Consider the following 15,926-nt stretch of genomic DNA (forward strand, 5'->3'; position numbering starts at 1 on the left):
AGAAGCTCTTTCAGTCTGGCTGCTTACTGTCCCCATATAGCAGCAGAGAATAGTCCCAGATCATCTAGGGACATTTTACGCTTGTTGAGAGGTGTGAAGGCCTGGTTTAGTGCATACTCCATTGATACATGTTCCTCTTCTGAGAATCCATGCTCGCTGCTTTAGAAACTCCAAACCACCAGAGGCCTCTTTTTCTTCCTCTTCCCATCCCCAGTTTCCACTGCACCGATTAAAACCAGGATGGGAAGCATTTGCTGGCTGGTCCCAATTATTGTATCCATGCCTAAAACGAAGGGCCTCCCTCCACAAATCTAGCAGATTGGCTCCACCTTTCCCCTACTTAATTCTCAGGCTCCCCACCCATTCCCTGGGGGTTGCTATTGCTGCTGGTAGCTGGAGGCAGCGCTTGGATCTGGCTGTCTTGCCCAAACTTGTGGAATCGACCTGGCCAGGGACCAGAGTCTTCAGTCTCCTTGGGAAGAGAGCAGTAGTACCCGTCCCATCATGGGTGACGAAAAAACAGCCAAAGGAATGAATGACACGTGCCCTGGCTCCTGGACCAGGACTCCATAAGCCGGCCAATGGCTTAAGTGGCCCTGAAAGTGCACCGCTGTGGGCTTGAGGGCAGGCACCTCCTCGGACCCGACAGGCTTAAGGCCACCAGCAAATTCCGGAGCGTGTGCGCCTAGGGCGGGGCCTGGGCTGTGGGGAGGGCAAGGCCGCCCCCGACTCGCACTCCTGGCTCCTGTGCCACACCGCAGAAGCTGGGTGGGAAGGGCGGGTGCCGGCGCACGCGCGCCACGTTCCCGGGAAGAAGGTTTGGGAGCCGGACCAAGGCGGGCTCAGTGTTCCAGGAAGGACCACCTGGAGTGTGTGAGCAGCCGGGGCGGACTAGAGGAGGGCACCATGGCGGCCCTCCTGCTGCTGCTGCCCCTACTCTTGCTGCTGCCCTTGCTGCTGAAGCTAGACCCCTGGCCTCAGCTGCGCTGGCTGCCGGCCGACCTGGCCTTCACAGTTCGAGCCCTCCGCTGCAAAAGGGCCCTTCGAGCCCGCGCGCTGGCCGCAGCGGCCGCCGACCCGGACAGCCCCGAGGGCGGATGCAGCCTGGCCTGGCGACTCGCGCACCTGGCCCGGGAGCAGCCGACACACACCTTCCTCATCCACGGCGCGCAGCGCTTCAGCTACGCAGAGGCGGAGCGCGAGAGCAACCGGATGGCTCGCGCCTTCCTGCGCGCACGGGGCTGGCCCGGGGGCCGCCGGGGCTCCGGCAGGGGCAGCACGGAGGAGGGCGCACGGGTGGCGCCTGCGGCCGGAGACGCGGAGGCCGGAGGGACGACCGCGCCCCCTCTGGCACCGGGGGCGACTGTGGCGCTGCTCCTCCCAGCGGGCCCGGAATTCCTATGGATTTGGTTCGGACTGGCCAAAGCTGGCCTGCGCACGGCCTTCGTGCCCAGTGCTCTGCGCCGAGGGCCCCTGCTGCACTGCCTCCGCAGCTGCGGCGCCAGCGCGCTCGTGCTGGCCACAGGTAAGGCTGCGAGCCCGAGAGGGCGTGCCTGGTCCCTAGACCCGAGGTGCAGAAGCCAGTGGGAATAAAAGGCCCTGGGTTTGGGAAGGGACGTGCTAAACCCAAAGAATTCTTAAGCCATCGGATTACAGGTCCCAGGCAAGACGTGGGATCCCCACAGTGCCACCCTCACCCTAGAGCATTGCACAAGGAGAGCGCAGACAGTGATGAAGGCTTTCGAGTAGCTGGAAAACCTCGAAGCTGGCTTTGCCTTCCCTTGTAGAGTTCCTGGAGTCTCTGGAGCCAGACCTGCCGGCCTTGAGAGCCATGGGGCTCCACCTGTGGGCGACGGGCCCTGAAACTAATCTTGCTGGAATCAGCAATTTGCTGTCGGAGGCAGCAGCCCAAGTGGATGAGCCAGTACCGGGGTACCTCTCTGCCCCCCAGAACATAATGGACACCTGCCTGTACATCTTCACCTCTGGCACTACTGGTGAGGACTGGATACAGTACTTACTTCTCAGACACTGAGGCAGAGGGTGGCAAGGTCTGGGGAGAGCAGCAGGGCCTCTTTCATCTTCAGGTCACCCTGGACGCCGTCCCAGGCACAGCTTCTCCTCCAGTCCCCGTACCTACTTTTCCAGGACAGCACAGACGCTTTCCCTGACTATGTCCATCTCGCCATCCTTCAGGCCTGCCCAAGGCTGCTCGAATCAGTCATCTGAAGGTCCTGCAGTGCCAGGGATTCTACCAGCTGTGTGGAGTCCACCGGGAGGACGTGATCTACCTCGCACTCCCGCTGTACCACATGTCTGGCTCCCTGCTGGGCGTTGTGGGCTGCTTGGGCATCGGTTAGTCTCTCGCCCTGGGCATTATTCAGTCTCTCACATATTCCTCACTGTGTGGTGACCCCAAACCATAAAATGATTCTGTTGCTACTTTATAACTGCAATTCTGCTACTGTTATGTAGATATATGGATGGGAATCACAACCCACAGGGTGAGAACCGCTGAGCCACTGCCCTAGCACGTGCCTGCCTGCCTGCCTGCCGGGGAGTTGTCCCAGCCCTAGATAGAGGGAGGCATTGCCTCCTGTAGACTTTCCTGGTATAGTAGGAAACATTACCCACTTCAGAGCCACAGGCTGAGCAACGACAGAGGCTGCACAGTTCAGTCTCTAGACGCCAGAAAGAACAAAAGGGAAGGAATATTAGCTTCACCAAAGGCAAGTGGGGAAGAACTTGGCCACCACAGCATGACTCCAGCAGGTCCTTGTGGTGAGCAGCAGTGGCTGGAGTCTGCTCCTCACCCTCCCTTCCGTCCCCTTTCCTGGCAGGGGCCACCTTGGTGCTGAAACCCAAGTTTTCAGCTAGCCAGTTCTGGGAGGATTGCCAGAGGCACGGGGTGACGGTGTTCCAGTACATCGGGGAGCTGTGCCGGTACCTCGTCAACCAGCCCCCGGTGAGTAGGCTACAGAGCAGGCCAGACAGCAGGAGACACCAAGACTGTCATCTGGAAGTCGGGGAGAGGGAACCAGGAGAAAGAATGGCATCGTGCCAGGAACCCCCAGCTGGGTCTGCCCTCGGACACAGAGGGAAGCAGAAAGGGAGTGGTGGGGGAGGTCCCGGAGAGTCAGGAACAGCCGGCTTGGTGCTGGAGCCCCTGCCCCCCTTCTCTCTCTCCATCTCAGAGCAAGGCAGAGTGTGACCATAAGGTCCGCTTGGCAGTGGGCAGTGGGCTGCGGCCGGACACCTGGGAGCGATTCGTGCGGCGCTTTGGACCTCTGCAGATATTGGAGACGTATGGCATGACAGAGGGCAACGTGGCTACCTTCAACTACACGGGACAGCAGGGTGCGGTGGGGCGTGCTTCCTGGCTTTACAAGGTGAGAGGCAAAGTGGGCACCAGAAGCCCCAGAGCAGAGGGGGATGCGGAGAAAGGAGGCTCCGGAAGCTACCGTGACCGGCGTGGCTTTCCTCTTCCCCAGCACATCTTCCCCTTCTCCTTGATTCGCTATGATGTCGTGACAGGGGAGCCTGTTCGGAATGCCCAGGGGCATTGCGTGCCCACATCTCCAGGTTTGTGCTTGCTTGGGGGGGAAGCGGCAGACAAGGTTGAGCTTGGCACCTGAGATGGGGGTGGAGCTTAGGGGACCGGGCGGACGGGCGAGTGGCCCACTCCTGACCCCAGGGATTCTTCCAGGCGAGCCGGGCCTGCTGGTGGCCCCAGTGAGCCAGCAGTCCCCTTTCCTGGGCTATGCTGGGGCTCCAGAGCTCGCCCAGGGCAAGCTGCTGAGGGATGTCTTCTGGCCTGGGGACGTTTACTTCAACACTGGGGACCTCTTGGTCTGTGATGAGCAAGGCTTTCTTCACTTCCACGACCGAACTGGAGACACCTTCAGGTATCTCTCCACAGCTTCCCGATCTTCTCAGACTTTCAAACTCAGCAACACCTCTCACAACACCTCTCACAACACCTCTCACAACACCTCTCACGTCCTACCCCTTGCAACTTTCTCCGACTTCATCAGCAACATCATCCCTAACTCCTTTATCTCTTCAGCAAAACTCCCGTAATGCCTGTCTCTCAGGCTCTCCCTGCTCTGCTAACAGGTGGAAGGGAGAGAATGTGGCCACAACCGAAGTGGCCGAGGTCTTGGGGGCCCTGGACTTCCTTCAGGAGGTGAACATCTATGGAGTCACGGTGCCAGGTGCTTAGACATGGAGTTACCCAGGGAGGGAGTTGCCCGGCTCACTGACCCACATAGCCGTGTCTGGGCACAGAGGGTTTATGTGTCTCCGCACCCACCAGGGCATGAAGGCAGGGCAGGCATGGCGGCCTTGGCGCTGCGGCCCCCGCAGGCTCTGGACCTTGTGCGCCTCCACAGCCATGTTTCTGAGAACTTGCCGCCGTATGCCCGACCTCGGTTCCTCAGGCTCCAGGTAACCAGCTGCTCCTTGCCCCAGCACCTTGTTCGTGGCACTGCAAGTGTTGGCGGTTCTTAAACTCCACAAAGGAATTCCGGGAAGAGAAAGGACACTTCCCTGTTGTGCACGTTTCTCGCCTCTCCTCCTCTTTATCTTGTGTGTGTGTGTGTGTGTGTGTGTGTGTGTGTGCATGTGACCGAGGAGGCCAGGGGACAACCTGGGTCTCACCCTCAGGAGCACAGCTGCCTCCTGAGACAGGCTCACCAGTTAGGTTAGATGGGCTGCCTGTGGGTCCCAGGGATGCCCCACCCCCACCTTCTCCCAGTATTCTTCCCAGGTTGAGGTGATTGAATCCAGGTCTGCACACTTGCAATGCAAGTCCTGCCCCCCCACTCCCCTACCCCCTTCCCCTGCATCCCCCACACACCCCCTACCCCCAGACAGCAGCTGCTGCCCTGCCTGCTGCTCCCCCTTCTCCCCTTTTAGGCCTGGCTCACTCTCTGCTGCCAGAGTTGTTATATTTTCTATGATGTCCCCTTCCCCCATACCTGCCCCTAAACAGAGCTCAGGCAAACACGCCTGAGCCAAGGGGACACACTACATTTCCTCCAACTCTGAAAACACCCTTCTCTCCCCAGGAATCTTTGGCCACCACCGAGACCTTCAAACAGCAGAAGGTTCGGATGGCCAACGAGGGCTTTGACCCCAGTGCCCTGTCCGACCCCCTCTATGTTCTGGACCAGGATATCGGTGCCTACCTGCCCCTCACACCCGCCCGGTACAATGCCCTCCTGTCTGGAGACCTTCGAATCTGAGACCTTCCACTTGCGGGAGGGGCTCTAGGGGTCCAGGCCACCATGCTGCACCAGGAGGGGGGTGCAGGTATCTTTTGTATATGGAGTCATTATTTTGTAATAAACAGCTGGAGCTATTGGCTATCTTCGAGTGTCTGTGGGGCCGCCTGCGCATGCTCCGAATTCCTGTCCTGACCTTACTGAGCTGTGGCTGAGCCTTTCTGATAACCACTCTGACCCCGGTTGGTCCTGGAGAAACCCTGCTGGTTGATGTTTATGTTTCTTGCATTCACACTGCTGTCTCTGTAGGATCCCAAAGGAAGCAGCTAGAGGCATTCAGAAACACCGCCCCTGTTGCCTGCCCACACTTCGCCACAGCCCTGTTGGCTGGTCCTGGAAAGTCTCAGCCTTGTAAAACAAACTAGGGGAGGGGTAAAGAAGGAAATTCAGTGATTCAGTGAAGGCAGTCAGAGAGGGGGAAGGGAGACCTCAGCTTCCAGACTCCTGGCCAATCATAGACTTCAAGAAGTGGAGCTTTGACTTCCACAGTCCCTTAGGGTGGGGCTGTGAGACCTTGAAGGGTGCAGTAATGGGGGCGGGGCACAGAGGGAGAGAAAGATGGAGGAGAGGTGCCTCTTTGCCTCCTGAAAGAATCTAGACAGTTCACCGTCTGGAGAGGCTAAGCGGTGTGCTCCGAAGTAGCTCTGGTCGTTTACAATGTGCTGCCCGGTTTCTTTTTGCTTTCTTTCTGGTCTTACACCCCTCCCCAACATGAGCGACCCTGAAGTCAGGGGGAGACTGGTGGCTAAGCCGCTTGCTGTTGTGGTTAGCAGGCCTCAGGCCACGCCTGCCTTTAACTCCAGCTCTGCTCCACACCCACCACTCGCTCGCCTTTTCAGGTACACCATCCATGACGGGCACACACACCTTTAAAATACATAGGAAGGGCTATCTAGTTATTTTTGTAAAGGAGAGAAACCTGCCTCACCTCTAAAGCTTGGACCCCTACTGCAGCCCTCCTGATCCAAAGCCCGCATCCCATCTGGCGAGCACAGCAGGCTTCGCGCAGCCTCAGTGAAAGCGAAGGGAAGGCAGCCGCGCACACACTGACTCACTGCTAATCTGGCTCACTCCCTGCTCTGCTTGCTTCTCCAGTCTGCCCCAGGAAGAGCACCAGGAGGTGAGCCTGGGTGGGGTGGGCAGGCAGATGTGCCAGCTGGCTCGCAGCAATTCCTCATGACAGCTCTCCTACCACCTCTGCCCAGGACTTCCAGACCCAAGCCAAGTGGGCACCTCCTGCTTTGTGAATTCATACATTGGCCCAAACTTGTCCACTAGGAGAGCTGCTAGCCATATGCGGGAAAGATCGAAGTGTGGTTAGTCAAAAGCAGAATCTATAGCTAGCTGGTGGTGGCACACACCTTTAATCCCAGCACTTGGGAGGCAGAAGCAGCCAGATCTCTGTGAGTTCGAGGTCAACATGGTCTACCGAGTAAGTTCCATGACAGCCAGGGCTACACCAAGAAACTTTGTTTTGAAAAAAATAATAATAATGTTTTTTACATTATTTATTCACATGGCTTGTTAAAACCTTGCTACTTTAGTTACACGGATCACCAGAACATTTAGAATTACATGGGCTCACGTGCGCCCTCCCCAACCCACTCTCACACATTCCCTTTACTCTGTTGTCTCCTGCCTTTCTCCCTGTGGCTCACACGGCTCTACTGAGCAGGGCTGGCCTAAATGCTGACCTCACACTTCACTCTGCAGTAGAGCATTAGCTGGAAAGCTCAGGATGCCTGCACCTAACCACAGCCCAGGAGGAAGGGACTCTAGTACGGAAGGCTGACCCAGGGGTGGACTCTGGCTCTCTGTCCCCAGTCCTGGGACCAGCCACTGCTCAGCGCTACCTCAGCGGCTGCAGCTAGTGAGAAAAGTCGAAAGCTTGCAGGCAGCCTTCTTTTTTTTTTTTCTTTCTTTTTTTTTTTGTTTTGTTTTGTTTTTTTGGATTTGTTTTTTCGAGATAGGGTTTCTCTGTGTAGCCCTGGCTGTCCTGGAACTCACTCTGTAGACTAGGCTGGCCTCAAACTCAGAAATCTGCCTGCCTCTGCCTCCCAGAGTGCTGGGATTACAGGCGTGCACCACCACTGCCTGACGCAGGCAGTCTTATTTTCAGTGGGAAAGGCTTGCCCTGTAAACTCTGTAGCCCAGTTGACCTTAAACTTATTGTGTAGTCCAGGCTGTCCTTGAATCGCCCTGCCTCAGGCTGCCTTAATTCAAAATAATTAAGTTTTCTATTTACCACAGTCAAAACTAAAAATAAAATTTAAAAGAATTAGGTTTTAGTATAAAAACAATGAAACAATATTAAGCAGAATTGTGACATAGTTGCAAAATGTGCTGGCTGGTGTCCTTTCTTCAGATGATGGCCCACCACCCTGAGAAGCCGCAGTGGAAAGACAGAATCACAATGTTTTGCATGCCGTCTTTTTTTTTTTTTTTTTAATTATTTACTGGGGGAGAGGCAAAGTCACAGTGTGGATGTAGAGATCAAAGGACAACTTTCTGGGGTCCATTTTCTTCTCCTCACATACAGGTCTCCATAAAGATCTTGGAGACCGAGTTAGGGCCATTCAGCTAGGCGACAGACATCTCTACCAACTGAGCCATCTCTTCAGCCTCAGTGGGGGACTTAAGGCCATGTGCCCATGATACACAGAGGGGCGCCACACCTCACGACAGAAATCTGAAGACGATGTATTGGCTTTTTTTTTTTTTTTTTTTTGTACAGAATGTGGGGATAGAGTGGGTGTTATATTTTTAGATGATTGAGAAAAATGAAAAGAAGTGTAAATTTCTAGGAATTCAATCTTCACTGTCTCCAAGCAAAGATGCAGCCACCATCATCTTTGCACATTGCCTGCGAATGTTTGTGTGATACACAGGACTGAGACTTCAGGGCCTGCAAAGCTTCACTGTTTGGAAGTGGCCTTGACATTTTCCTAGCTCCGGGCCTCATCCTTCCGGACCTTCTCTGGCTGGAGGATTTCAGTCACCCCGGAGTCTCTTCCTAGTCTGGCCTGCCTGGCTCAAGCCCAGGAGCACGGCACAGGAAAGGCTGGTGGAGTTATTTTGCCCACGTTTGATGGGCCGGCACCTCGCCTGGCTGTGCTGCTTCCCCTACCTTCGCTGGCCCTGAAACTGGAAGACGAAGGGAGGGTGGGACCCATGTGCCTGGCTTCTCCTCCAGGGGTCATTAGGGATACAGAGGCAGGCGCAGCATCTTTGTGGGAGTGAGCTGGACCCCAGGCCTCAGGGATATACACTGGTGTCTGCTGAGCTCCGTCCCAGCTCGGTGGATGCTTTATGGTGCTACTACAGTCGACCCTCTGAGCCGAGTGCTGTGACACATTTGCCCTAAGCCACTCCAGATGTTGGAAGGACCAGGGCACAGCCGCACCCAATCTCAAAACAAAACAAACTCTTTACACTGTTTTAGACTGGTGTATCCATGTTTCATTTAACTTTACACCTGAATACACACACACACATACACACACACACACACACACACACACACACACACATTGCAGACAGGGTTTCTCTGGTTGTCCTGAAACTTGCTCTGTAAACCAGCCTGGCCTTGAACTCGCAGAGATCTGCCCATCTCTACCTCCTGAGTGCTGGGATTAAAAATGTGAGCTACCACACCTGGCTTTTGGAAATGCCTCCCCCCCAAAACCATAAATATCTGGTGCTTATTATTTTATTTATCTTCTTATGTGTTTTGCATGCACTATGTTTGTGTACCATACACATACCTGGTGCCTGTAGGGTCATCAGATTGCCTGTGACTGGAGTTACAGACAGTTGGAAGAAGCCATGTGGATGGTGAGAACTGAACCTGGATCCTCTGGAAGAGCAGTCACTGCTCTTAACCACTGACCCATCTCTCCAGCCTGGGAAATAAGCTTTGAAGCACAAGTGTTTCAAATTTCAATTGAGGCCCAGCAGTGTTGGCACACAGCACTTGGGAGGGAGAGGCAGACAGATCTCGGAGTTTGAGGCCAGCCTGGTTTACATAGTAAATTCTAGGACAGCCGGGACTACTCAGACAGGTTATCTTGAAAAACCAATTTTGAAAAAAAAAAGTGTGATTAAAAACAAAGTGTTGCCAGGCACTGGTGGTGCACGCCTGTAATCCCAGCACTCTGGGAGGCAGATTTCTGAGTTCAAGGCCAGCCTGGTCTACCGAGTGAGTTCCAGGACAGCCAGGGCTACACAGAGAAACCCTGTCTTGAAAAAACCAAATCCAAAAAACCAAAACAAAACAAAAAACCAAAACTAATAAATAAAAGGACGGAAAAGAAAGGAGATGGAGAGATGGCTTCATGGTTAAAAGCACTGACTGTTCTTCCAGAGGTTCGGAGTTCAAATCCCAACAACTACATGGTGGCTCACAACCATCTGTAATGAGATTGGATGCCCTCTTCTGGAGTGTCTGAAGAATGCTACAGTGTATTTATATATAATAAATAATAAATACATCTTTTTTTTAAAAAAAAAAAGGACAAGGAATTAAAATCTTATGCAAATGTTTTAGCTCCAAACCAACCTCAGTCAAACCTTTGCGTACACAAAGGCCTGCTGCTGTGTTCTGGGAATCTGATGGCCCAGAGCAGAGAGCCCTTTCCCCTTCCTCCATCATTTCCCGTGTGCCAGCTCTTTTCAGACTAGCCAACTGAATTGAGATTGTGCAGTCAGACCCCTGCCAACAGGGAACCAACCAACTAAGTCCTCGTAATTTCTGTGTACATGTGTTGTCTTCCCAAGCTCATCCACTTGATCAAGGGAAATGCTAGTCTTGTCCAGACAATCCGATTGAAATGGTGGTCTCTTTCTCTGCAGCCCCAAACTTCTTCTAGTGTCAGGAACCTAAGATAGCATCTTATATCGCACCGCAGCCAGGAGCAGAGAGGATGCCTGTGCGCTTATTGCTCAGCCCACGCTCTTCACTTCCAGACACCCAGGACCTCAGCATAGGGAATGGCGTTGCCCACAGTGGGCTGTACTGTCACAGCAACCAACATAATCAAGACACTCTCATAGATATGCCATAGGCCAACCTAACCTAACCAGTCCCTCCTGAGACCCATCCCAAGTGATTCTAGATTGTGTCACGTGGGCTCTCTGGGAAGGTATGGGAGCTTTCATAAGGCTCAGGATACTAAAGGTCAGGACTTAGGCAGGAAGGCAGGTCAGGGAGGCTGCGAGGTCATTTGAGACACAGAGGCCCTGAGGATGGCCCACGGGGTGGTGCAGTAGGAGGCGAGGCTCAACAAGGCTGTGGTCTATGAAATGTGAGAGGCGAGGCGGCGGGAACTGCCAAACGGAGCAGGGCAGGACCACACTGGACCAAAAAGGGCAACGGGTCACAGAGGGGGACTGGCTTCAGGGGGACTGAGTCCAGGGCATACTGGCCAGAGCTGGTAGAAACCAGTTCTGCACACGCAGACCCACCTCTCCAGACGCCTCTCTTATGTCAGGGAGTGACCCTTACCCTCTGGAAGTTCTGTTTTTTGGAGAGGGTTGGAGTTCTGGAGATAGAGCTCCCATACAAATAGCAACTTCCGAAGTCAGGTCCCAGGCTCACTTGGTGGCAGGCAGCTTAACCTTCTGCTTAGCCTAGGTGGCCAGTCCAGCCTGAAGAGGAGTTCAGCCTTGGGGTCCTCTCCAAGAGGAGGTCCCCAATAGTCAGGGGCTGGCAGCCTCCTGACCCCAGTGACTGCAGTCCATTGTCCCAGTAAAAACAACAGCTTTGGGAAGTGACACTGCAAGTGGGTGAGAGGCTGCTGGGTCTGAGGCTGAGCTAATGGGATAGAGTGGTCCCCTCCCCCACCCCAGGCCCAGACTCAGAGCCTGAGGCATCAGCTCCTCTCAGAGACCCTAGGCCACCCCCATCTAGGCCTTGGGTGGCAGAGGTGCGCTTGGTGGAACAGGCACCCCAGTTCTGCCAAGAATGTCACTCTCAGACATCTGAGAGGGAGCAGGATGGGCTCAGAAGAGGGTTCTCAACCCCAAGAGAGGGGGGGGGAGAGGGTCTTACCACTGCAGCACTCTTCCCTGCTCTCATTGATGACCCCCTCAGCATCCTCCCATCCCTCCTCCCCCAAATGTTTCTATGTGAAATAATAGATCAGCGGAGGTGAGGGATGGGGGGGGGGGTAGTGAGCACTAGAAGCAGAGAGACCTGGCCTCCAGAGGACACAGGGCAGAGGAAAAACAGCAGCTCTAGCCCTGACTCCAGGACCTGACTCTCCCCAAATCCTGGACTTCCTGGAGCAAGGCCAAAGCCAGAGCACTGTCAGGGCCGGAGCACTGTGCACTGAGTGTTGGTGGGTGTGAAGACAGCAGCCCAGGGACAGAAACCCAGAGCAGCTTTAGAAGGGTGTGGTTGAAAGGCAGGGCCTGGGAGCCACGGGGCTGCCCTTGCTGCTGTTGGGGTTGGGGGAGGCACTAGGGGTTCCAGTCAAATGGATCTAGCAGAATCTGAGGGGAAAGTAGGCGGTGGGCACACAGCAGAAGGGACACACGGGTGGGGCAACTGGGCCAGCGAGGGGAGGAAGGAGTCAGGGACAGAGGTGGCAGGAGCTGCAAGCCCTGAATAGCTGTAGAGAGAGGCTGCAGAAAAGGGCTAAGGTCTAGGGTCTTCTAGAAGCACAAAGTCACAGAGACATTCTTGAGTCCTGGAAGACTGGACGGTAGGCTGAAGGATCGATCTTATGGCCAGCCTGCAGGGCCTAAGATGGGGAGAGCATCCTCAGGAAAGCCGCACGTGTACAGGCCCTTCAAAGGTCACGCTGCCCACATGTCTGTCTTGCCTATTAGGGCTGTCCCACCCCCACTGCACACTGGGTAATGAGTTGTGGTGTTTATGGAAGAGTGCCTGAGCATGTGGTTTCACAGCTGTGCTATGTCCCTGGACTTCTGACACCGGTGAGTGGCCTGTGTGGAGGCATCTCCCAGTGACCTGTGTCTGTGGCTTCTGTGACCAAGTCATCCTGGAGGCTATAAGGTTGTAATTTCCAGTCTAGGTGTGTGCTTGTGTGAGCCTGAGTGTGTTCCTTCTCTACTCAGAGGCAGCAGCTTCTGTCTACTGTTGGGGGAGGGGCTTTAGGGAAGGCCAGGAGTCCTGGGAAGGTGACCTCGTGGGTAGATGGCAGACAGGCCCACAGGGAGAGGAGGAGGTGACTCTGTCTCCCAGGGAACACAACGCCCCCGCCTCAGCTCTAACCCCTCTATTGTGTCTGCCCTGACCCCCGGCCTGTTGCCAGGGCTCAGCTGAATGAGACCATCAATCAGGCCTGTCAGACATCAGCTCTGGCAATTTTTCCATAGGACAGCAGCCAGCTCTGATAAGCCAGGGTTGCTCTCCATCCCAGCTCCTCCCTTGGTACCTAGATCCCTTAAAGTCAAGGTCTGTCTCTCTGTCCCCTCCTCAGGCACAGAATTAGGTGGACTGGAGGGAGAGTGGGAGCAGAGGAGGCCCTGGATCCAGCAGTACTGAGCGTCCCTTTAAGGTCCATCACAAGTTCTGAGCTGGCCTTTGCGGGGGAGCACCCACTGCGGCTGCCCTCCCTGCCAGGTGGAAGGGTCTCTAGCCATCTCCCGGAAGTAGACAGGGCTGGCCTTGGCCAACAACAGCAGTACTACCCTGATGCCATACAATTGCCTGCGTCCATCTGGGTACCTTGCTCTCCCATGAATACCCACTGTATTAACGCAGAACCACAGCTGGTGGCTGAGCCAGCAGGGCTGTGTACAGCTAGAGAGTGCTATGACCGAGGAAGAGAAGACATGACGGTGCCCAAGACGGCACCTGTAGGGCAGAGGTGCCCATAGTAGACCTGGGCAGGAACAGCTCAGTCGCTAGACTTGTATGCACAGTGTCTTGGGCCCAATTAGAGGCCCATAATTTTTTTCTTTTGACACTAGAGAAGATGGCTTAGCAGTTAATAGTAGTTGCTAAGGGGTGGAGAGATGGCTCAGCAATTAAGAGCACTGACTGCTCTTCCAGAGGTCCCGAGTTCAAATCCCAGCAACCACATGGTGACTCACAACCATCTGTAAAGGGATCTGATGCCCTCTTCTGGCATACAGGCATAAATGCAAAGAGAGTACTAATATACATAAATAAATAAATACTTTTTAAAAAGGAGTGCTTGCTGTTCATACAGAGAACTCGAGATGACATGACGTAGTCTCTGGTCTCACCATTGCCCTGGGGTTGAGGACGGTCTTGAATTTCTGACCCTGCCTTACCTCCACAGTGCTGGGTTACAGACATGCACCTCCATATCTGCTTTCATCTGGATTCTACAAGACAGGGGACTGAACCCAGAGCTTTGGGCAAAGCCAGGCAAGCCAACTGCCTCAGCAGCCCCGAGCCTCAGACTCTTTAGACAAAATTGAGGGGAAAAAAATGGGAAATGGTTGTGCAATGTGTCAATGTGTCCACCTTAAATTATATTTGACTTTATACCAACACTATTGTAATGTGCAATTTTTTTTCTTTTTTCTTTTTCTTTTTTCTTTTCTTTTTTTTTTTTTTTGGATTTTGGTTTTCTTGAGACAGGGTTTCTGGCAGAACCTGGCAGAGTGCTGGGATTACAGGCATGCGCCACACTGCCCAGGTAAAATTTTTTTTCTTTTTTTGTTTTTTTTTGGGGGGGGGGAGGATTTTTTTCTTAAATATTTATTTATTATATGTAAGTACACTGTAGCTGTCTTCAGACAGTCAGAAGAGGATGTCAGATCTCTTTATGGATGGTTGTGAGCCACCATGTGGATGCTGGGATTCGAACTCATGACCTTTGGAAGAGCAGTCAGTGCTCTTACCCGCTGAGCCATCTCTCCAGCCCAGGATTTTTTTTTTTTTAAATCAAGGATCGAGCACTGCTATAAGCCCAGCATTGCAGAGGTTGAGGGAGGGCTTCACATCCAGTTGTCTTGGTTACAAATCAAGGAATGTTAATGAAGGAAAGCGGTGTTTAGAGTCCACTAAAGTCGCAGACATGTGACTACATGACTGGGTGATGATGAGATCACAGGACGTAGCAGGTGTGGGCACTCACACGTCACCTAACACCTGGGTCTATCCCTCTTCCACCAATGTACAGAGCTGCCCACGGTGGAGCAGGAAGGTGCAGGCTGCTTCTAATGCCTTCCCCACTGGTGCCTAAATGGTCCATTTCTGCAGCACAATGTTGTGTGACCTTGAGGTGGTAAGGTGGGCAGGCCAGTTTTGTTCCCGAAGTGAGGACACAAGGAAGGTAGGTGTGGATGCCTTTGGTGTTAGTGAGAGGAGTAATGCCTTAATCAGCCACTAGAGGGCAGGCTCCTACGTACAAATAAGCTGGCACAGGCAGAAAATCATAAGACTTCAGGCCATTCAAATCCTCTCGAAAGGTTTATAATTTTTTAAAAAATTAAAATGAAGAAAGGGAAAAAAATAAATCCTGACCCTTCCCATCGTGGCAACGAAGAAAGGTTTTTATAGGGTAACATCTCTCTGCCTAGAGGGAGGTTTTTATAAGTGGATTAGCTGTGTCCCATTCCCTCTAACATCCTGAGCGCCCTTTAAGTCCCACAGTATGTTCTACCCTGCTGGCATCCCTGCCCGGGACACTGTTCCTCCCAGGACGAGTCAGGAATCCCAGGAGAGGGAAGAGTGAAGGGAGAGGGGATAAAAACTCTGTTAGCTGTGCCAGGGACGTGAGCTAGGCCAATACAAAGCTCACTTCAATTTTAAAGAGAAATTAAATGAAAAAGAGGCCTGGTGTGGTGGTGCAAATGCTGGGAAAGTGGGCGCAGGCAAATCTCTGTGAGTCCGAGGCCAGCCAGAGAGACACTGAGAGCAAAACAAACAAGCACAAAAAACAGGGAAAAGAAAGTGAGGGAGGGAGGGAGAGAGGGAGGGAGGGAACTGGAGAGATGGGTCAGTGGTTAAAAGTACTGTCTGCCTTTCCAGAGGTGCTGAGTTCAGTTCCCAACAATCACATGGTAGACCAATTCAATTCAATTCTCACACAGTGGCCCACGACCATTTGTAACTCCAGTTCCAGGGCATCTGATGTCTTCTTCTGACCTGTGGGCACCAGGCACGTGTGTGGTAGACAGACATGCATGCAGGCAAACATTGATACATAGAAAATAAATAAATCTAAAACACCTTTTAAAATAAAAAAATTAAAAATTATTTTATTTTCAGCCATGTGTATGCATATGTCTGCCGTGTGTGGATGGGTGAGTGCTCACGGAAAGCAGAGTCTCTGGAGTTTCGGGTGGTTGTGGGCCTGCCTGAGTGTTGAGAACAAAACCTGGGTTTTCTGGACGAGCAGCCCAGGCTAGCCTCAAACTCTTGATCGTCCTTGCAATCGCCTCCCAAGCATTTAGATTTCAGGAGTGTATAATTTGCTCATCAGTACTGTTCTTTCTTATGGTGCTGGGACTTTAGTCTAGTACCTCATGCATGCTAGGCAGGGGCTCTACCACTCCGAGTTACCCTAGCAGGCTGGGCATACTTTACACTTGGGATCCTCCTGCTTTAGCATCCCAAGTGGCTTGAGTTTACAGGCCTGCACCATAAAGCCCTGCAAAAATTTTCATTCTAAAGACTCATGGTCTCACCTGAGCAGT

The 15,926-nt window shown here is 53.3% G+C and overlaps 1 protein-coding gene across 1 annotated transcript; it reads left to right on the forward strand.

The window, feature by feature from the left end:
- Nucleotides 1-754: 754 nt before the first annotated feature.
- Slc27a3 (solute carrier family 27 member 3) lies at nt 755-5,367 on the forward strand. The gene is made up of 10 exons (XM_052179926.1): nt 755-1,525; nt 1,788-1,997; nt 2,197-2,355; nt 2,841-2,965; nt 3,195-3,389; nt 3,492-3,582; nt 3,707-3,905; nt 4,117-4,214; nt 4,316-4,446; nt 5,070-5,367. The coding sequence occupies exons 1-10, from the start codon at nt 907-909 to the stop codon at nt 5,244-5,246; spliced, it is 2,004 nt and encodes a 667-aa protein (XP_052035886.1). The 5' UTR covers nt 755-906; the 3' UTR covers nt 5,247-5,367.
- Nucleotides 5,368-15,926: the final 10,559 nt, after the last annotated feature.

Source organism: Apodemus sylvaticus, chromosome 4 (genome assembly GCF_947179515.1).
Source record: "Apodemus sylvaticus chromosome 4, mApoSyl1.1, whole genome shotgun sequence".
Lineage (NCBI taxonomy): Eukaryota > Metazoa > Chordata > Mammalia > Rodentia > Muridae > Apodemus > Apodemus sylvaticus.